At 50.2% G+C, this 22,383-nt stretch overlaps 2 protein-coding genes across 2 annotated transcripts in view; one reads left to right on the top strand and one right to left on the bottom strand.

Moving 5' to 3' along the window:
• Positions 1–3,362: 3,362 nt before the first annotated feature.
• On the bottom strand, positions 3,363–6,518 carry mex3c (mex-3 RNA binding family member C; the record flags this gene model as incomplete). Its single annotated transcript, XM_084439244.1, has 3 exons — positions 3,363–4,519; positions 4,772–5,062; positions 5,972–6,518. 3 exons carry the CDS (start codon positions 6,516–6,518, stop codon positions 3,363–3,365), a joined length of 1,995 nt encoding a protein of 664 aa, XP_084295370.1.
• Positions 6,519–7,524: 1,006 nt separating this feature from the next.
• Positions 7,525–22,383, top strand: part of stpg2 (sperm-tail PG-rich repeat containing 2) — a gene marked incomplete at both ends in the record, with an annotated part of 47,900 nt that continues 33,041 nt past the window's right edge. The window contains 7 exons of the mRNA XM_084439635.1: positions 7,525–7,630; positions 7,834–7,943; positions 8,045–8,206; positions 8,316–8,480; positions 12,984–13,099; positions 13,740–13,851; positions 16,773–16,880. Of these exons, the coding sequence (XP_084295761.1) occupies positions 7,525–7,630; positions 7,834–7,943; positions 8,045–8,206; positions 8,316–8,480; positions 12,984–13,099; positions 13,740–13,851; positions 16,773–16,880 (879 nt within the window). The remainder of the gene's footprint in view (positions 7,631–7,833; positions 7,944–8,044; positions 8,207–8,315; positions 8,481–12,983; positions 13,100–13,739; positions 13,852–16,772; positions 16,881–22,383) is intronic.

Below are 22,383 nucleotides of genomic sequence, written 5' to 3'. Positions count from 1 at the left end.
TCCCATGTCAAAATATGTCCGTTTCAATTTCTGCCTCCCGAGCCTAAGTCCAAATAAATGAATGGCTGGCCATGTTTGGGCAGCTTGTGGCCCCGCCCTGTGATTTGGATCAGCTCCAACATTTAACGGGTTCTAAGTTGGCCCATGCTACACCCTTCCAAAATCGGCCTGGTAGTTTTTGCGTAATCCAAACCAACCAACATGTCACCGAAAACATGACCTCTCGCCCTGTGCTGTCGCTGGGGCGGCTGTAATTAATTAAGTTAAAAGGCGGATTTGGCTTTTCTCACAGCTGTGGTAGGCTAGTCTGTAGCCTATAGGATCACCTGAATTTCTGGCAGAATTTCTTCTATTTCTTACAGCAGGCTAGTTGATCGCTCTTGTGAGAACCAGGGTGTCACTCCTCCTAATGGTGCATGTTTGCAGTTGAGATGAAAGTATAGGTTATCAGAGGAAAGGTCCAGAGCCATTTGAACATCCTGGATCTCAGAAGTAGGTTAGTTGATGCTGCTGTGAGAAATAACCATCAAAAAAACTTCATTAAAATGCTTTAAGTTCTCCTCATAAAATGTGAGATCTGTTTTTCCCCCCAAAAACGTGCACTTCTGACACAGGCAGTGGTCACTGACATTCCTATCTAGTTCAAATAGCCTACTCAACTAGCAACTCTTTCAACACTATATAGAGAATAGCCTATATCATCTAGTTTAATATAAGTCTACAGTCCATAAGGTTAATAAACTAGAGCAAGGAAAGCAACCCATATAAATATCCATAGTTCAGTAGAAATCATACAGCAGTCAACCAAACAGAATAAGAGACAGACACGTGGCTTTAAATGAAACCGTCTTTATTAAGTAACTTTAATATCAGAAAAATAAAACTCTTAATTCTCTTTACAGCAAATATATAATATCAGTGCTTTGGCCGCATCAACTTAAAAGGCCAGTTATCATAAAATATAGTTCGCTTTAAACTCGACTCAATTTGTAGAATTTATATGCCATAAGACTTCCCTACATATACATAACAAAAGTGTAGTAAAATTAGCAAATACTTAAACTGTTGATACAGCGTATTGTAATATGTATATATAGATATTTAAGATACATTGATACCATTCTTAATTTGGTGGCGTACAGACATACAGCCTATCCTCTGCTCCATGGCCATTGACAGTTGCAGATTGCAGGTACATTATGAAAACATGCTTCTGCGCACAATCCTTCTCAATTACTACATGGCGGCTAGTCTTATTTCAACACTGGTCAAACTAACTATACTACAAGCATATCGACGATCTGCGGCGCCCTGCAACTACTTCCAGGTTCTGCTCATTGTACTAGAGAAAATAAAAAATAAAAATCTTATTTGTAAACATTTTAATAATATATCTATATATTTATAATTTGTATATATGAAATGTAACTTCAAGTGAAATAAAAAATAAAGTTTCTGTATATTAACCGGTCATCAATAATAATAATAATAACAATAATAATAATGTCAAGGTTCAACTTGAGAGATTGAGGGCGTACAGTCAATATTCCCCAGGTGGAGAGATCAGAGAGGTGGAGCCAACTGAGCTGGGAGTCTCCATGATGGTGGACGGTAAGGGCTGAGAGACAGAGACAGACAGACAGACGGACAGACAGACAGACAGCGGGGGGTAGAGGGAACCGGGAACCCCGACGAACGGAACCCGTATCCCCGGGGCACTCTTAGAACACAACCCTTCTCCCTTCCCTTCTGTTGGAGAAAACGAACAATCTCACAATGACTGGATTGGTAACAGCTGTGTGGAAGACACAGGTTTTCACCCTACCAAATAATGTTAGATCACAGGTTACACCTCAGGGAGGGGAGGAAGTAAGGACGCATCTCGAGAGTGTGTGAACCCGTCCTCGCTCCCTCGACAGTGCACTCATTCAGTCCCCCAACGCCTGTACAAGCATGTGGTTTGTTAAAGCGCGGAGCTGGAGTGGACCTTCCTTCCAGCATATTAATGACCTCACCTGTCCTTCTACTTTACAAGTCAGCGAGGGAGGGAACAAGTGCACACCGGGCGGAGGGGAAGGTAGCGAATCAGAACTCGCCGTGGCACGTCTCATCATCGGTCGCCGGGGGGGGCGTGAGATAAGGGTCTGTGCTTGGGTCATGTGCTTGGGCACATGATAAAAACTCATCATCATCATCACACATGAGAAGGCAGCTCAGATGAGGAGGGTACCACAGAGAGGCAGCTGGAAGGCCCTTCTATGCACTAGGGCCTTGACTATGTCTAACGGTTGAGATCAATACAGGCCAACGTGACCCCATGCACGTTTCCGATACCCCCCCGCATGAGAGGGCAAAACAATACTAGACATGATTGGAATGTCAATGGTCCAAACTGCCTACTGACGGGTGTGGAGAAGACCTGGGTTCAAATCTGAGATCAAATACTTGATTTGAGGAGAATTTTAATTACATTAAGGGTATGGGTAAGGGTAAAATGTTCGAACGCTGCCATTGGTTGCATTGTACCGGGTTGACTTAAATCAAGTTGATACCAAGTATTTGCAAATTGTATTTGAACCAGGTCTGAGGAGTAAACCACGCCCTATAGACAGGTGATGGTGTCACTATGAACGCATCTAACACTAGTCCTTTGTAGAAGTGGCCTTCAGCAAGCATACAGGCCTATAAGGTCAGGAGGTTAAGTAGTCTAGTGTTGTTCAATAAAATACATGCTCTCGAAAAAAGAAAAAAAAAAGGCCACTGGCTTCCTAGAGCTATATGGTAACACCTCGTGCCCACAAAACCAGTTGTAAGTTCTTTGATTTACTCAAAAATGGAATTAGGCACAAGTTTACTGTAAACATATAAATGTTTTTTGTTTCTCTTTTTTAAGTCGCGATGGAAAGCAATGGCAGTAGCGAAATGGCACATCCTGGTACTTTGGGAGTGCACATACTAGAGCGCCACGCTTAGGGTGGCGGCATGACAGTCATCGTGTAAAACCAATGTAGCAGCTACGTAAAACAAAAAAATGGTGGGGTCATACATCTTGGAGCGGGAGGAGGATGAACTAAAAATGTTATGACCAACTTAACTTCACCCTTGATCCTAAGTTCAGTTCGACACCTAGTTAACAGTCATCTGAAAACAATTTGATACATATTTTCGAGGAATACAAAAATAAAAAAGGCAGATTAATAACATTTCAGAGAATAAAGAAAAACAAACAAACAAACAAGGGAATCCCAATGCTACTTGGAAGGTCACTGACCCTCCCATAACCATCAACCCGGGGGGCTGGAAGATGGACGATGCCCTCCTCACCCCCCAGTCCCCCCCCCTGCACCCTTCCCTGGGCACACTCACATGTTGCGCAGCCTGATGGCCTGGGTGACCGGCGCCTGGCACACCGGGCAGCTGGCCTCGGGGCCCTGGCAGATGCGGTTGGCGCACTCCACGCAGAAGAGGTTGTGACCGCAGGGCACCAGGGCGGCGATGACCTCGCTCTCCAGGCAGCGGATGCACTCCTGGCGGCCCCTGTAGGCCAGGGGGGCGGAGTCGGGCGGGGAGGAGGAGGAGGCGCTGTCGCTGGAGGAGGAGAACGCCGTGCCGTAGGAGGGGAACTTGTGGAGGTCCGCCGAGGAGGAGGAGTGGGGGGGGGAGGAGGAGGCGGCGACGCCGAAGGGGCCTCCTCTCTGGACCCGCTGGGCCTGGGGGTGCTCCAGAACCTCGGGGAAGGTGGGGGACAGACGGGGGGTGCCCGGCTGACTGTCCCCCAGAGGAGGAGCGCCGGCCTGGGGGTGGGAGTGAGCCTGGGGCTGGCGGCCCTCGAACAGCTGGACGCCCTGCTCGAACGGGCTCCACACCACCTGGGGCTGAGGCACGTGGATGGGAGGGACGTTGAGGGGGTCGAAACCGGCGGCCCCCAGGCCAGCCAGGTCTTCAGGCTGGCCCAGAGGGAGCAAGGTCTCCCCGAACCAGAAGCTAGCTCCTCCCCCGCCGCCACTGCCGTTGCTACTATTGTTGTTGTTGTTGTTGTTGTTGTTGAAGGGGCTAGTGGGGCTGAAGTCGGCCATGCGGTTTCCCCCTCCCCCGCCGTAGAACGAGTCGGTCGATCCGCTCCCCAGCGAGCTGGAGCTGTCGTTGCGGTAGGTGGCGGTCATACGCACGCCGCCGGCGCTCCCGTTGACGCCGCCGCCACCGCCGTTAGCCCGCTGGGCGGCGGCGTTCGCCGTGGCGGCGGCCGCTGCCGCGTTCGCCTGGAGCCACGCCCCGCCGCAGCCCCCTGCCACCGCCGCCTCGAAGCTGACGTCCGTCCCGTTGTAGTGGAAGTCGTTCTCGTCCGCGCCCGGCGCCTCCACGCAGTTCCCGGTGCGGAGGGCGATGTGCGCCTCGATCTCCTCCCGCGCCCGGTCCACGTTCTCGGGCATGCCCGTCACCTCGAACACGGGCTCCTTGTCCCGGCTGGGGGTCACGATGTAGGTGTGGGTCTGCTGCTGGATGCGCTTGATCGTCGCCCCTTCGGTCGACAGAGGGGGTTGTTATTACGGCTCTGACAGCCAAAACAGGTTTGCCAAACCTAGTACACTGCGATAGGTCAGCCATTTTATTGTACACTCACAAACAGCTCACTGCTGCTATTATATGTGCACAATGTACAATATATCTTATATCAAAAATAACATTGTGTACATGAATGTATCATTTTTAGCGTTGATCTATACAGGTGTTATTACAGTTAAGACCATTTTATGCATCTCTGTTGTCCTACCTTTGGGGCCCACCACCAGGCCCACCACACGGTAGGGCACCCGGACCTGGATGGTGGTCTGTCCGGGGAGGCTGGGGGCCCCAGGGAGGCCAGGTCCAGCTGCAGCCAGCGGCCCCGCCTTGTTCCTGGAGGCCCTGATCAGGGAGAAGTGCTCCGCGGCGGACAGGATCTCCCTCTTCGCCATGGCCACGTCCTCCTTCCGACCGGTCACCACGAACACGGGCTGCTCTCCCCGGACCGGTGTTTTGATGTAGGTGTTGGTCTTGGCTCGTAGGGCCTTGATCTTACAACCTGGAACAGGGGATCGAGACAAGGGGTTATTAATTTGTATCTCTATCATTGAGGAAGAATAAAAAAGGGTTTACACCTGAGGCCTCTACGCAAACACACAATGTATTCTTCTTCTCTGTATAATCTCGGTCGATTATGTAGAATCACTACAAGCTGCGTCATGCAACGGTTGAGTCCGAGGTTCCCGACAGCACAATCTTTTTGTTTCCGGTATCCTCAACTTTTTCCATGTCAACAATGTACCATCCCCCACCCATGACATGAAAACAAACGCTTTGTCAGCTAGCTCAAAAACAGAAAATAAACATTTTTTTTGCACCGGAGAAAAACAGCTAGCAAATAAATATTAACTGTGCATATGTGATTTATGTGGAGCAGTTTAAGTGCTGTTTGTAACAGTGATGTGGCAGCGGGGTTTTGAACCCTTGGTTTGCTCAGCTAGCTAACGTCACCCAAGGGCGAGACAAAGCAAATCTGGCACAGCTGAGCACTAACATTATCCAAACTTAGAAATCGAGTTAGAGCAAAGATAATGTCATCGTTTTCTTAAAATGGATGAATTGTTCTCGTATGTGGCCTGACTTTAAATCGCCTGCCAACTTTGATTTTGGAGCTTTGACCCAGTTAGCTCGCAAGCTAACTCTTGCCACCTCTGTACAACGTCTGCACGGGTTGGCTAACGCCATAGTTGGCTAACACACTAGCTCACGTTAGCTGTTTTCACCTGCACACATTCATTGTTGGCCAACTGCATACATGTGTTGTTGCTATTCCACGTGTTCAGTTATAAGAGGGGTATTGTGTAACGGCATGTATAGTTGGATAGCTAGAGTGGCGAGCCACTAGCCAGGGACCGGTGGCAAGACTCGAGCCAAGACTCGAGCCAAGACTCGAGCCAAGTCAACTCACCCTGTCTGCCGACAATCTCTGCAACATGCTCCGAGCTGGGCACCCCGACACACTCGGTCGTGTTCACGCTCTTCCTCCGCATGAGCAAGGGCTGATCGACTTCATACCCGGTGTCCCCGTACACCGACGGCAGAATCATCATCCCGGTAGCCGGTTGCAGCGTGCCATCGTCGAGCTCGTGGTCGTACAGCAGCCCGGTGTCGGTGTCGGGCGGCTCCATCCCCCCCGCTGGCATCACGGAGCCGAGTCTCGAGACGTGGGCCTGCGCGAGCAGCGTGTCGGTCCCGTTCTCCTCCTCCAGGACCTCCTCATCGGGGATCTCCTCGTCCTCCTCCCCCGCCGGCTGATGGCGCGGTATGGGCTGGAGGTCCAGAACCGTACCGAGGAGGTTGAAATGCGCGATCGGCCGTTGTTGCAGGAGGGCGTCGGGCTGTTCTAGTTGGCTCGGTGTACCGTGGGCATCGAGGCCTATGCCGGCGAATGCATGCACAACTAGTGGCGGGAGCTCGCACTCCTCGGTCTCCAACAAAGATGTGCTACTGGGCATGGTCAGCGATCTGACGGCGCGGCGCGTCGCAATCGATCAAAATGAATGTTGGTGGTGAATTTGGACTTATGGGAAAAGTTGGTAGAGCGCGAGCGCCACTTGAAATGCGTGGTTGTTGTGTTTTCTCCTCCTCATGCAGTGCAGTCTTCTTCCAGCCCCGCTTTTGTCTCCCGAGTCCCGAAGAGCCTCCAACACGGCGCTGCATGCATCCGCAGTCCCGCGAGATGGCCCGGCCACGTCTTCAAGGCCAACAGTGCAGCGCAGTTCTGCGCATTCCTTCAGAATTAGTCTTTCATTACTCCATCACACAGTACAGTAGCAAGTTATTGTAAAGTTTGTTTTTACTTGTTCGTTGTTCATTTGCAATAATATTTCACAGTAAAAAGTAGTAGACAGAGTGCCCAGCGCAGGGCACTGATTATTGTGTTTTTAAATATTTCCAGAATTAATGTAATCCCTATGCAGAAATGATGCTACCAAGTAGGGTACTCGAGTAACGAGTGAAGGAAGCAAAAACGGAGGGAATTCATTCAGATACTTGGGGTATCGCTATTTCACTTTAATGTGCACAACCGTCATATTACCACTAGATGGAGGCATTGCTCCATAAAAAGGCGCATAACTGTAATACCACAAGTGCTTTATAGGAAGCTAAACACAAAACGTATTCTTTTACCTTTACTTTGTCTGTGATGTCCCTGTATTTACTACTAATCAATATATATCAATTATATCAATATCAACCACTTATTTTTAATGGGATTAATGGGATGTTATTTCCATTCTATAAACGTGTGTATTCTAATTCTATGCATGTAATATGACTCCATTTCCAGTGTCCAAGCAACGACGCATAAACATTTGCGGAGCGCAGCGCGGCGGTACGAGTAGCCTAGCTGAAGATGACAGTGACTGATGGTATTTAAACCCAATCCAACGCAATGTAGATAAACAACGATTAAACTGAAGTGCCGTCTGAGATATCAGTTCCTCTGCTGCTGCTGAAATGTATGGGCGCGCTCCCAGAGTGACTTACCTAACGGTAGGGAGCACCTCACCTAAAGTTGGACCAGGATCATACGATTCCCATCAATACAAGCCAAAACAATCAGGTAGGCCTACACTAACTCATTTTCTCAGTGTTTAAACTTTACGGTGGTATTGTAAATGCTGAAATTTACACAAAGTTCTATAAGTCCAAAGTTTTTTTCCCCTGACCAAATTCACTCATTCAAGTGTAGCCTACACTGAATCGAGCTGATTGTCGGAAATCAATGGAGCCACATTAATCCGGAGCATGGGTTCTGTTTTGCAGATAACTATGCTCCGTTCCTCTCGCTATCAAACAGAGGGTCCATATTCACCAGGTCCGCCATTGACATGGCTTTGCCTGGACCTGGGCAATACAACAACTCCCAAGGACAGGTAACCATGGCATCCTGTCAGAGATACATACAGAAAAAAACCAAACACACACACACACGCACACACACACACGCTAATGTGTCGATCCCGTTGTGTTTCAGGGTAGCATCTTGGGCGGTCAGAGTCTCCAGAACCGCTCTAAGCGTTTTGAGGAGGTGGTCTCGGAGGTACCGGGCCCCGGGGCCTACAACGTCCTCCCCCCGTCAGGCAACACCCTGAGGGTCGCCGAGAGCGAGCCGCCCGGGAGGAGGGGCAACAAGGTGGTACGTCGGCCCCGCCCTCCCTTCTCCATCTGCACCGTTTCAGTAGGGACACTCAGGATGATTTTTCTCTGTCGAGGGGAGTGTGTTCACCCGAGTGTGTGTCCTCCAGTTCATAGAGGGCGCGCCGGACCGTCTGGCCCAGCCGAACATCCCGTCCATCCCGTCTTCCGGCCAGGCCTTCGGCTACGAGGAGGACAGACAGGGCCTGCTGACCAGGCAGAGACCCCCGTCCAGGGACAACACGCTGGGCCCGGCCTTCTACGACCCGCTGGTGGTGAGAGAGAGAGAGAGAGACACACACACACGCACGCACGCACGCACGCACGCACGCGCACTCGCACTCACACACATACACATACACATACACATACACATACACATACACATACACATACACACACACACACACACACACACACATAAACATAGACGTACATTGAGATGCCTACGCATAAACACATACACGCACGCATGTGCACCCACACACAAACACAAACACACACACACACACACACACACACAAACACACACACACACACACACACACGCTTACTTACGGTAGTCCATCGAACAGCGTGTTCTTTGGTGGCTAAAGAGTCCAACCCGAGATCCGCGGGTTTTACCGGGACGTGGGAGATTGGAGTTTGTATTGTCTGTCGAGGTTGTTTACCTCCTGAGATGCGTCTGCTGCCTGGTGTTCCTCCTCAAGGCTCTGTCCACCATTACAGAGCCGCCATTAGGCGTTTCACTCCAGACCCAGAGGTCTGACGTTGCACCTATCCAGCGACGCCCTCAGCTGTTCCTTGTAGCGTTTACTTTGTCCCCCTCTCCCGACCGGCGGCCATGTTGTAGCTGAGCGTACAACACCTTCCGGGGCTGCTGCTGCTCCCAGGGCTTCCTGATGCCGCGCCCGGGCCATGCCCGGGCCACAAGTAGGGCTTTGTATCGAGTCGAATTTCAAGAATCGATTCGATTCCGATTCACAAGGTTCAGAATCGATTATCACGATTCAATTCGATTCGATTCGATTCAATTCAATATCGATTTGGTTAGTTTTACTGTTTTATTTTACCTGTAACCTTAATTACATGACTGCCAAGTTATGCAACACATCAATACTAGGGCTGGGTATCGATACTGATTTCCAAAAATGAATGAATGAATGAATCATTGAATGAATTAATGAACTATTCATTCCTTCATTTATTCATTCATTCATTAAATGAAAGATCGATTTTGAGATTCATGAATCGGTTCTGAATCATTTGATTCAGAATCGATTCAGAATCAATGAATCGATTTTTTAAACCCAGCCCGAGCCACAAGAGCGCAGTCGGTTCAAGCAGCTGCTCCCTTCTGGCCCCGGTGGTGGTGGCGTGGAGCCTCTGGACCAGAATGCATCTCTGCCTCATACCTGTTTGAACTCGGGAAGCCACTGACTTCTATCCGCCTCTGGCTACCTGAGCCATCATGCCATTGTGGAACTGGCGGAGAATGTTAACAAACTGGCAGAGAATGTTGACAAATTTGACTAGGCAGCCGAATTTCCAGAATTTCAGACATTCCATAGAAGTTTCCGACTCTTTGGACAGGTCGACAAAAGCCATAAAGAGGTCCTGATGTTGAGGTGTGTGGGAGTTGTCGTACTGTGAAAACTATGTCGATGGTACTTTTTCTTCTGGAGCCACAATGTGACTCTGGTGCCGCCGTGACGCTGTTCACACACTCACACAGCACACAGACACACACACAATGATGAATTATTGGTAGTCTGTGTGTGTGTGTGTGTGTGTGCGTGCGTGCCCGCATGTGTGGGTGTGTGTGTGCGCGTGCGTGTACATGCCTACTCCGTGTGAGAACCGGATCCATTAGAGGTAGTTGATCTAATGCAGTGCTGGCCCTCTTCATTTGCCCTGAATCTATTTCCATAGCTAATGACTGGAGCTCCACTTTAAAAAGTCACAAAGCACCTTGATCATCCATTTTAGATGTCAACAAAAGAGCACCATTAGCAATTATTCCTCAAGTTATATTACAATGTTCACTTAGAAGAATGCAGCGGCTGCTGGTTTGGCCTTCAATTAGACCATCGTTCATCTGTTAATGACCAGGCGAGTCAACAGCGTCCTTGAGCGCCGACGTATGTCAACACACTCGCTGGCGGGTAGCAGGGAGCTAAGTGATGTAGGGTCATCAAGAGGGCATCAATCCACCTCTGTTTTCCTTCCCTCCCACCCCCTTCTCTCTCTCTCTCTCTCTCTCTCTCTCTCTCTCTCTCTCTCTCTCACACACACACACACACACACACACCCCTGTCCCCCTCTCTCTGAAAGCCTTATTTCTCTCTCTCACACCATCTCTCTCTCTCTCTCTCTCTCTCTCACACACACACACACACACACACACACACACACACACACACACACACACACACCCCTGTCCCCCTCTCTCTGAAGGCCTTATTTCTCTCTCTCACACCATCTCTCTCTCTCACCCCATCTCTCTCTCTCTCTCTCTCTCTCTCTCTCTCCCCCAGGGCCTAACATCTCCTGACTGACAGCAGTTTTTTACCACAGAGTTTATCAGGTTGTGGAGTTAAGTAGCTGATCCGTGTGATGGCTCCGTTTCAAAGCCAGTACTGCTGATGAAGGCGTACTCAGACTCCACAGACCTTCTATCGGAGAAGCATGAATAAACTGTTCTCTCTTCTTCTGCCGTGTTTCCTCCTCCGCTGAATATTAATCACAGCATGAGAGTTCACTTTCAAAGCAAAGCAAGTTGTTTATGCCCCAGATGTGTTGAACTTGTATTAGTTAAGATAGTTTTCAAGTGCATCAATTCAAAAGTTGAGAATTTTTTGCAAATGTATTTTTTTTTTTAAATACAGCGTTTTGAGGAGGAAGAGGAAGGAGACAAATGACAAATACACGAGAGTCTCTGACGGGCACTAATTATTTAAAACTTTTTAAATTAAAAATATTTTATTATTATTATTATAAAAAGTATCTTAAAAATCGTGTCTGAAATTCAAACAGTACAATGCCTGAGCAGGCATTAGCATGTTTATTCAGCATCACCCGGGGGTTGAACTCACAACCAGACACCAAGAGAAGATCATGTTCTGGTTGAGCCAAGTGAGATATTTACACAGGAATCCTGCATGAACATATTAGTAGGCCTACATGGGGAATGAGTTGTTGGACTCTGAACTGAGCATGAATTCACTGATTTGATTGGATTTAACGGGACTAATTGAGATGTAAGCAGACAAAAGACTGGTCAGATGAAGAGATGCAAACAAGATGAAGAAACAGTAACAGCTAGAAATTAAAAATATAATTTAAAAATCATGTCACACAGCACAATGGAGTATGCATTAGCATTTTTATTCTGCTTCCCCCTGGGCTTGAACTCACGTTGAGCTGCCTGCCATGTGAGAAGCCGTAGATGATTTCAATAGAAATGCAATTATTGTAAGTCGCTTTGGATAAAAGCGACAGCTAAATGACTGTAATGTAATGTAATGGTTGTCCTTCTAGAAGGTTCTCCCATCTCCACAGAAGAACACTGGAGCTCTGTCAGAGGGACCATCGGGTGATTGGTCACCTCCCTGACCAAGGCCCTTTTCCCACGCTTACTCAGTTTGACCAGGCGGTCAGCTCCAGAAAGGGTCCTGGTCATTCCAAACCTACTCCATTTAAAAATGATGGAGGCCACTGTCTTCTTCAGGACTCTCAATGCTGCACACATTTTTTTGTACCCTTTCCCAGATGTCTCGGAGGTCTAGGGACAATTTCCTCGACGGGATTTCATGATTTGGTTTTGGCTGTCACATGCACTGTCAACTGTAGGTTATGACTACTTTACATACAGTACAGAAGACAGGTGTGTGCCTTTCCAAATCATGTCCAATCAATTGCATGTACCACAGGTGGACTCCAATCAACTAATCACTAATCTAATCACTGCCAAAGATGCGTCAACAAAGTACTAAGGGTCTGAAAGCGTATGTACATGTGATATTTCAATTTTTTTATGTTTAATACATTAGCAAAAAAAACAAAAAACTTTTTCACTTTGTCATTATGGGTATTGTGTGTAGATTGATGAGGAAAAAAACATAATTTAACCCATTTTGGAATAAGTCTAACATATTCAAAACATGGAAACAGTGAAGGGGTGTGAGTACTTTCCAGATCCAGTGTCTGATTGAATGCCTAATGGCCAGGTCACATGACCTAGTGCAACACTGTGGCACAGTAGGATTGCCAGCCACTGGTCTGCCACCCTGTGAAGTGCTTCTAGCGCGCGGCGGGGACAACGATGGCTCTGAACACAGCACAGAAGACACTCACCGTGGGGACAGATTCAGAGGGAATTCACCTCAGGGGTTTTGATTTCATGATCGCTTACGCCCCGCCGTCATCAGGGTAATGGGCCTCTGTCTCGTATCTCAAATGCCAGACAGAGAGGTGCCGTGGCGCGGGAGAGGACGCGGAATATCAAGTAGAATCTGACATAGTCTGACATTTCAGGGAAATTTCCCTAATGCTCATTATTAGATGACTCAGGACACGATGATGTGAATGACGCACATGTTCCAATTAACCTCGTTCTCTTTCTTTCTTTCTTTCTTTCTTTCTTTCTTTCTTTCTTTCTTTCTTTCTTTCTTTCTTTCTTTCTTTCTTTCTTTCTTTCTTTCTTTCTTTCTTTCTTTCTTTCTTTCTCTTTCCTTCTTTCTTTCTTTCGTTCCGTCCTTTCTCCCTCCTCCCTGCAGTCAGAGAAGAGCTCCTCTCAGCGCTACAAAGGCGTCCATTTTGGGAGGATGACAGGGAAGAGAGGGGAGGTGAAGGTGGTGGAGGGACCAGGACCGGGACAGTATGAACCCGAGAGGTGACAAACACACACACACACACACACACACACACACACACACACACACACACACACACACACACACACACACACACACACACACATCTAGCCCTATGCGGCACAGACACCAGCCCGTAGTGCATGTGTAGTGTTGCAGTATTGATGAGATGGGCTCCTACTTACTAAGCACTTCTGGATATGGGGGGCAGGCCTTGTCCCAGCAGAGTAATTTGAATGGCATGAACTGTTCGATAGAGGAACGGGCACATCCCTACCCTCCCTCCCTCCCTTTATCCCTCCATCCCTCCATTCCTCCCTCTCTCCTTCCCTCCAACAAGCACGCCCACACTCTCTTCAATTGAGCCCGGGCAAGAGGCGTAAATCATCAGACCGCCCCCCCCCACCCACACATGCACACACGTGCGCTCACACACACATGCATGCGCACACACACGAACACACATGCACACACACACACACAAACACACACACGCACAAACACACACACACACACAGAATACAGTATGTGATTAAAAGGGTCATTAGCAGATGACTGACAAGAGAGGAGGGGAGAATCTTCCCGGACGGCCGGTGAACCTCAGAACATTTGCTGACGGAGACTTCCTGTCTTCCTGCTTCCTGTCCGTCCGCCTCCCAGGGCCGGGGCGGTGGAGTACGAGCACATCAATATGAGGAGGGAGCAGAGGAGCAGGGCGGAGCTGGTCATCCCTCGCTACCACGAGATCGTGCCCATGCAGGAGGAGAAGAGGGTACGCTGTCCCTGGACCGGCAGCGCACTGCCTGCTGGGAAAGTTAGAAACTCAGACTGGAAGTTCCAGCAGACAGCAGTTAATTATTTCCCTCTTTCTCTCTGGCTGTCTCTGTCTGTCTGTCTGTCTCTCTCTCTCTCTCTCTCTCTCTCTCTCTCTCCCTCTCTCTGTCTCTCTCTCTCCCTTTGTATCTCTTTATCTCTCTCTCCCTCTCTCTCTCCCTTTATATCTCTTTGTCTCTCTCTCTCCCTCCCTTTGTATCTCTCTCTATCTCTCTCTCCCTCTCTCTCTCTCCCTTTGTATCTCTCTCTCTCTCTCTCCCTCCCTCTCTCTGTCTCTCTCTCTCCCTTTGTATCTCTCTTTATCTCTCTCTCCCTCTCTCTCTCCCTTTATATCTCTCTTTATCTCTCTCCCTCTCTCTCTCTCCCTTTATATCTCTTTGTCTCTCTCTCTCCCTCCCTTTGTATCTCTCTCTCTCTATCTCTCTCTCCCTTTGTATCTCTCTCTCTCTCTCTCTCTGTCAGTTCAACAGTGTAGCACTAGAGGGCAGTAAAGCTCAGCATTTGATCAGCTTGTATAGTTGGGATATTACAGTCCTCATATGACAAGGCTTTTTGTAGAGGTGCATACAGCCCAATTGCATGACATGGGTGGTCCCAGGGTGTGTGTTTGTGTGTTTGTGTGTGTGTGTGTGTGTGTGTGAGGTTGCTGAAGGTGTGCGTGTCCCCTGCTGTGGACCCCCCTTTGCAGACAGGGCTCCCATCCATCATCATTAGTGAGAGGCCTGACACACACACACACACACACACACACACACACACACACACACACACACACACACACACACACACACACACACACACACACACACAGGGAGAGCAGATGGGTCATTACAGACACTAGGGACACGCAGGACACACCCTAGAGGACGTAGACTAACTTTAACCCCCCCCAAAACTCCACCACACCTGGGTCGGCAGCGTAATAACAGAACCGTGAGACGACGTCCGTCTGTGGGACAGATCAGGAGACTAATCCCCTTGGTGGGTCGGTCAGCGGCGTCTGTCCAGAGGCCTGGAGGTGGTCTGTCCAGAGGCCTGGAGGTGGTCTGTCCAGAGGCCTGGAGGTCGGACGAGAGGGGGTTTGCATTCTGTTCAGTCTGAAAAAGGATTCCAGGCCATCCCTGATACAGGAGGTGCCCTTCATGAAGCTTTTAGTACACTGGCGCCATCGTGGTTACCGTGGTGACAGACTCGGTTGAATACGGCCGGCCGTGCGAACGCAGCGCTCCTCTGACTTTGTCTGTGTGTGTCTGCTGTGTGAGAGCTGCGGTTTGTGCAGGCTGTGTGTGTGTGTGTGTGTGTGTGTGTGTGCACTGTGGACCTCTTTGGACTATGTCATGGGCAATTAATTTTGAATTCTCGAGTACGACCACTTGAATTCTGTTTGTGGACAAAACCCCATTTGCCACAAAAAAATGACCCTCCACTGTGCCCCTGAGTGTGAGCAGGGCACACCTGTGAAAGAGACCTGCCCTATCTATCTATCTATCTATCTATCTATCTATCTATCTATCTATCTATCTATCTATCTATCTATCTATCTATCTATCTATCTATCTATCTATCTATCTATCTATCTATCTATCTATCTATCTATCTGTCTATCTATCTATCTACGTGTATCTATCTAAGAAGCAACTGTCTCGCCAAAGTCTCTAGCTCCATTTAATCAGGTAGACTGTGAATAAGCTGCAAAGTGAAGTGTGTGTGTGTGTGTGTGTCTAGACTGTGTGAGTGTGTGTGCGCTGCGAAATGTAGGTAATGACAACCTTGAGTTGGCCTCTGAGTCGGGCTATAAACAGAAGCTGAACTGCAACCGACCACACACTGAGCCTCACTCTTCCCGACAACAATGATCCCTCAATGCTTTTAATGGGTTTGTGTATGCGCGTGTGTGTGTGTGTGTGTGTGTGTGTGTGTGTGTGTAATGAATGTCCTTTGAGCAAAATGTCACATCTGCATGTAAGAGTTTTTGTGAGTGCGTAGCTGTACCTCTAGCGGTACCTCGGGTGGAGGGCATCATCGATAGGCTTCAGGAGGCGCAGAGGAGGAGGGAGGAGAGAGGAGTAGGAGAGGGAGGAGAAAGGAGGGAGGGGAGAGGAGGAGAGGAGGGAGGAAAAGAGGGCGGAGGACAAGAGGGGAGGGAGGTGGAGAAGAGAGGAGCTAGGAGCAGAGAGGAGGAGAGAAGGAGAGAGGAGGAAGGAGAAGAGGGGAGCTGGGAGGAGAGAGGAGGTAGGAGGGAGGAGAAGGAGGGAAAGTGGCAGAGGGTGCAGAGGGAGGCTGGAGGGAGGAGGAGGAGGAGAAGGAGAGGCTTTATTAAAGCCCAGACCAGGTCTGTATGGAAGAGTTGCCACATAGAATGAATGACCCAAGCCTCCATAGAACAACTGCGACAGGAAGTTAGCCAATAGAAAACGGAGCCCAAGTCCTCCAGCTTGCTCCTGTTGCAGAATGATGGTTGACCTGAGGGAGGGGGTGGTTACTCCACCTCCTCTCTCTCTCTCCCTCTCTCTCTCTCTTTCTGCACTCGCCATCCCTCCCTTTGCCTCCATCTCTCCCTGCTGGAGCTCTCCATCTTCATAATAGAGTCTTCATCTGCTTCCTCTCTCCCCTTCCCTCACCTCTGAGACTCTGCTACTGTGTGTGTGTGTGCGCGTGTGTGTGTATGTGTGTGTGTGTGTGTGTGTGTGTGTGTGAGAGAGAGAGAGAGAGAGAGAGAGAGTGTGTGTGTGTGCCGGGTGTGTGTGTGTGTGTGTGAAAGTGTTAGTGAGCTGAACTAATATCCTCTCTTAGGGATAACTCGGTCCTAAGTGTGTTGTTGTTGTTGTTGTTGTGGTTGTTGTTGTTCTCTCTCGGCAGGGGGTCCCAGGTCCCGGCCAGTACAACATCAGGAGCCAGTTTGAGAAGACCTCCAGCCCCTACGGCACTCTGTCTCTCTACAGCCCCCCCTTCCTCTCACAGGCACAGGTAAACACACACACACACACATGCACAAACACACACACAAACACACACACACATGCACAAACACACACACACACACACACCCTGTGGTGTGTAACATATTTAAATATATCATAAATTGGGAGGTACAATGTGGGAGTGGTGTTCCCAAGTGTACTTAAAACATGTCTGACCTGTAGGTATTTGAAAATAATAAGCAGAGGGGAGTTCAAAGGTCGTTCAAAGGCCATTTGTGTGTCAGTCTCATAAAGGTCTCCACATTTTTGGATTTCCTGCTTGTGCCACTTCTTAGTTATGCCATCTCTAAGTGCATTTGGTAAGGCAGGGTTGGTGTGAAAGGGAGTGTTCCTATGGTATAGTGGCTTATTAGTGGATCGTGATTTATGAAGAAGATTTTGTCTCGTTGGCAAGGGATCTTTAAGCCCATAAGTTATAAATTGACTTACACTGAAAGGAAAAGTTGATTCTTGAAATCTTTTCAGCTGACGAATTAAGGGGCATAGCCACACAGTTTTGTACATTAACCTTTTATCCCGAGATTACATTATACTTTAATAAGAGTACTGTGAGGGCAGGCATGGATGATTCTACTACTCTATTGGTAAGAAGTAAAAGAATGTCATCGGCATACAGAGAGATGACATGATTCAGGTGTCCCAGTTTGACCCCAGAAGTAAAATTGTGAGACCTAATTGCAATGGCTAGGGGTTCAATTGCCAGAGCAAAAACTAGGAGGGAGAGGGGGCAACCTTGTTGGGTACCTCAGGATAGCAGGAAAGGGGGTGACATTTCAGTATTAGTCTTTATCCTGGCGGTAGGGTTAAGTGGATCAACCTCAGTATGTTTTTTGCGTACGATCGTGAAGAGAAAGTGTCACTTTACGGGGTCAAAAGTCTTCTCAACATCTAGAGAGTCCGCAATGACTGGGTCATCCATGGACTTAGCATAATTTTTTAGAGACAAGATATCCAACATCTGGACTGTTATTACCACAAAACAAGTTAGTAACTTTATAGAAATAGACCCTGTCTCATGGCCAACAAGCTCATGTGTTTCCTTCAACCTCATTGCTATTAAGAAAAGCAATTAACAACCTCAAATCTTCTATCAATCAATCAATCAAAGCTTTATTTGTATAGCGCATTTCATACCCAGAGGCAACACAATGCGCTTCTACCTGTGCTTCAGATCCAATCCCTACCAGTTTTTTTTCAAACGAGTCTATATTAATTATAGACTAATACTAATAATATTAATTATGCACTATGTGCAAAGCCACGCCCATCAAGCTTTCATTGTATTTTCATTGATGTTCTAACTCCAATGTGCTGTAATAGTATGGCCTGTTGATGCGCTCGTTGGTGCGCTCATGCGTTGCTGCACGTGCTCATTGCGGCTCTCATTCGTTGCTGCATGCGCTCGTTGCAGTGTGGTGGTTGCTGCATGCGCTCGTTGCAGTGTGGTCGTTGCAGCATGCGCTCGTTGCAGTGTGGTGGTTGCTGCATGCGCTCGTTGCAGTGTGGTGGTTGCTGCATGCGCTCGTTGCAGTGTGGTGGTTGCAGCGTGGTCGTTGCAGCGTACACTCGTTGCAGTGTGGTGGTTGCAGCATGCGCTCGTTGCAGTGTGGTGGTTGCTGCATGCGCTCGTTGCAGTGAGGTCGTTGCAGCGTGCGCTCATTGCAGTGTGGTCGTTGCTGCATGCGCTCGTTGCAGTGTGGTTGTTGCTTCATGCGCTCGTTGCAGTGTGGTGGTTGCTGCATGCGCTCGTTGCAGTGTGGTCGTTGCAGCATGCGCTCGTTGCAGTGTGGTGGTTGCAGTGTGGTGGTTGCAGTGTGGTGGTTGCAGCATGCGCTCTATGCAGTGTGGTCGTTGCTTCATGCACTCGTTGCAATGTGGTGGTTGCTGCATGCGCTCGTTGCAGTGTGGTCGTTGCAGCATGCGCTCGTTGCAGTGTGGTGGTTGCTGCATGCGCTCGTTGCAGTGTGGTGGTTGCTGCATGCGCTCGTTGCAGTGTGGTGGTTGCAGCGTGGTGGTTGCAGCGTGCGCTCGTTGCAGTGTGGTCGTTGCTGCATGCGCTCATTGCAGTGTGGTGGTTGCTGCATGCGCTTGTTGCAGTGTGGTGGTTGCAGCATGCGCTCGTTGCAGTGTGGTGGTTGCTGCATGCGCTCGTTGCAGTGTGGTCGTTGCTGCATGCGCTTGTTGTAGTGTGGTCGTTGCTGCGTGCGCTCGTTGCAGTGTGGTGGTTGCTGCATGCGCTTGTTGCAGTGTGGTCGTTGCAGCGTGCGCTCGTTGCAGTGTGGTGGTTGCTGCATGCGCTCGTTGCAGTGTGGTCGTTGCTGCATGCGCTCGTTGCAGTGTGGTGGTTGCTGCATGCGCTCGTTGCAGTGTGGTCGTTGCAGCGTGCGCTCGTTGCAGTGTGGTCGTTGCTTCATGCGCTCGTTGCAGTGTGGTGGTTGCTGCATGCGCTTGTTGCAGTGTGGTCATTGCTTCATGCGCTCGTTGCAGTGTGGTGGTTGCTGCATGCGCTTGTTGCAGTGTGGTCGTTGCAGCGTGGTTGCCTGAAGCTTGACCCCGTTTAGCCGCTTGCGGCTTTAATTTGACTTGTTATTGTTTCTTTGTCCAGGAAGAGTAACTAATGATGGTGCCTCTTATATGGGCTTTACAGGCCTCTCAAACAGTGGCTGGAGAGGCAGAATTTGCATTAATTATTAGATATTGATACTGTTTTTTTGCTTCCCTCTGGAATATGTAGGGGTGGGTCGTATGCCCACCTCCCTTGTTCTCTGTAAAGCGCATTGGGTTGCCTCTGGGTATGAAATGCGCTATACAAATAAAGCTTTGATTGAAAAGCTTTGATTGATTGATATTATTCCAGCTGCCCATTAATGTGATAAAATCACCATCATTGACTAAGCGATTGCGAAACCTCTAGAGTTTGGGCTTCCAGTGAGAGTTCTTCATCGCTATTTGGTGCAAAACGGGAGCGTTGTCTGAGTGTCTTCGCTAAATATTCACACGGTGAGACTGGGATTTTGTTGTATGAATAAAGCAGGTGTCAATCCTAGAGTGACTTTTATTTATGTGTGAATAAAAGCTAGGTAAACACAATTACCAAAACACGCATTCGCACACATACACAAGTAAACACACACACACACACGCGCACACACACACACACACACACATACACACACACACACAGACACACAGGATGGGTATAACTGCCCGTAGGAGGCTGTACATAGTTCTCAAGTGTATTTTTTCTTTTGACGTGGGTTTGTTGCGTGTCTTCATGACACGTGCCCTAACTGTAAATGCTTCCATGGGAAAGCATGGCCATCTAATATTAACACAGATTACCATCTTAAACCAGGTTTATAAATCACCGTGGTGATGAATTGAACATTGCCTGTTTAATTAATGCAGCTGAGCTCAGAGTTTCTGCTGGGGAGGAGGGGAGAGGGGGGTAGGGAGGAGGGGAGAGGGGGTAGGGAGGAGGGGAGAGGGGGTAGGGAGGAGGGGAGAGGGGATAGGGAGGAGGGGAGAGGGGGTAGGGAGGAGGGGAGAGGTGGGTAGGGAGGAGGGGAGAGGGGGTAGGGAGGAGGGGAGAGGGGGTAGGGAGGAGGGGAGAGGTGGGTAGGGAGGAGGGGAGAGGGGGTAGGGAGGAGGGGAGAGGTGGGTAGGGAGGAGGGGAGAGGGGGTATGGAGGAGGGGAGAGGGGGTAGGGAGGAGGGGAGAGGGGGTAGGGAGGAGGGGAGAGGTGGGTAGGGAGGAGGGGAGAGGGGGTAGGGAGGAGGGGAGAGGTGGGTAGGGAGGAGGGGAGAGGGGGTAGGGAGGAGGGGAGAGGGGGTAGGGAGGAGGGGAGAGGGGGTAGGGAGGAGGGGAGAGGGGGGTAGGGAGGAGGGGAGAGGGGGTAGGGAGGAGGGGAGAGGTGGGTAGGGAGGAGGGGAGAGGGGGTAGGGAGGAGGGGAGAGGTGGGTAGGGAGGAGGGGAGAGGGGGTAGGGAGGAGGGGAGAGGGGGTATGGAGGAGGGGAGAGGGGGGTAGGGAGGAGGGGAGAGGGGGTAGGGAGGAGGGGAGAGGGGGGTAGGGAGGAGGGGAGAGGGGATAGGGAGGAGGGGAGAGGGGATAGGGAGGAGGGAGTTCATTAAAACACACCAGAGAGACTCAGTGGAAGAACTTTACCCCCTCATGTTCATGTGGATAAATTAAGAGAACCACTTGACAGATGTCTTAATTAACGTTCTTGCACGTGTGTGTGTGTGTGTGTGTGTGTGTGTGTGTGTGTGTGTGTGTCTGTGTGTGTGTGTGTGTGTGTGTGTGTGTTCCCATGTGTCGCCCATTGCAATGTGCGCTGGGGTATAGTGCTCTATAACGAATAACGACTTATCTCTCTCTCTCTTACACACACTCACACACACACACACACACACACACACACACACACACACACACAGACACAGACAGACACACCAACGTCTCTAACAGGGTGGTTGTGGAGTTGGCGGATGTGTCTGGTTTGGGAGCTGGACTGTGTGTCGTGTCGGGTTCTGACCTGGTTACTGCAGCCGCACGCTGCGCACGGCTCAGCGAGGAGCACAGGAGGAGCAAAGGGCTCAGCGAGGAGCACAGGAGGAGCGCAGGAGGAGCGCAGGGCTCAGCGAGGAGCACAGGAGGAGCGCAGGGCTCAGCGAGGAGCGCAGGAGGAGCGCAGGAGGAGCGCAGGAGGAGCACAGGAGGAGCGCAGGAGGAGCACAGGAGGAGCGCAGGGCTCAGCGAGGAGCGCAGGAGGAGCGCAGGGCTCAGCGAGGAGCGCAGGAGGAGCGCAGAAGGAGCACAGGGCTCAGCGAGGAGCACAGGAGGAGCACAGGGCTCAGCGAGGAGCACAGGAGGAGCGCAGGGCTCAGCGAGGAGCACAGGAGGAGCGCAGGAGGAGCGCAGGGCTCAGCGAGGAGCACAGGAGGAGCGCAGGGCTCAGCGAGGAGCGCAGGGCTCAGCGAGGAGCACAGGAGGAGCACAGGGCTCAGCGAGGAGCACAGGAGGAGCGCAGGGCTCAGCGAGGAGCACAGGAGGAGCGGAGGGCTCAGCGAGGAGCACAGGAGGAGCGCAGGAGGAGCACAGGAGGGGCGTAGGAGGAGGGGCGTCCTTCTCTCCCCACCCCTCCTCTCCTCTTTTCCCCCCTCCTCTCCTCTGCTCTCCCCTCCCCTCCCATCCCCTCCTTTCCCATCCTCTCCTCTCCCCTCCTGTCCTCCCACCACCTCTCCCCACCTCTCCTCCACTCCCCTCCCCTCCTCTCCTCTTTTCCCCCCTCCTCTCCTCTGCTCTCCCCTCCCACCCCCTCTCCCCTCCTCTCCCTCCCCTCCCCTCCTTTCCCATCCCCTCCTCTTCCCTCCTGTCCTCCCACCACCTCTCCTCTCCCTCTGTTCCTCTCCCCTCCCCTCCTCCTCTCCCCACCTCTCCTCCACTCCCCACCCCTCCTCTCCTCCTTCCTCCTCTCCCCTCTCTTCC

The sequence above is a fragment of the Borostomias antarcticus genome (genome assembly GCF_949987555.1).
Source record: "Borostomias antarcticus genome assembly, chromosome: 6".
NCBI classification, from domain to species: Eukaryota; Metazoa; Chordata; class Actinopteri; order Stomiiformes; family Stomiidae; genus Borostomias; species Borostomias antarcticus.
This window is presented reverse-complemented; position numbering and strand designations above follow the sequence as displayed.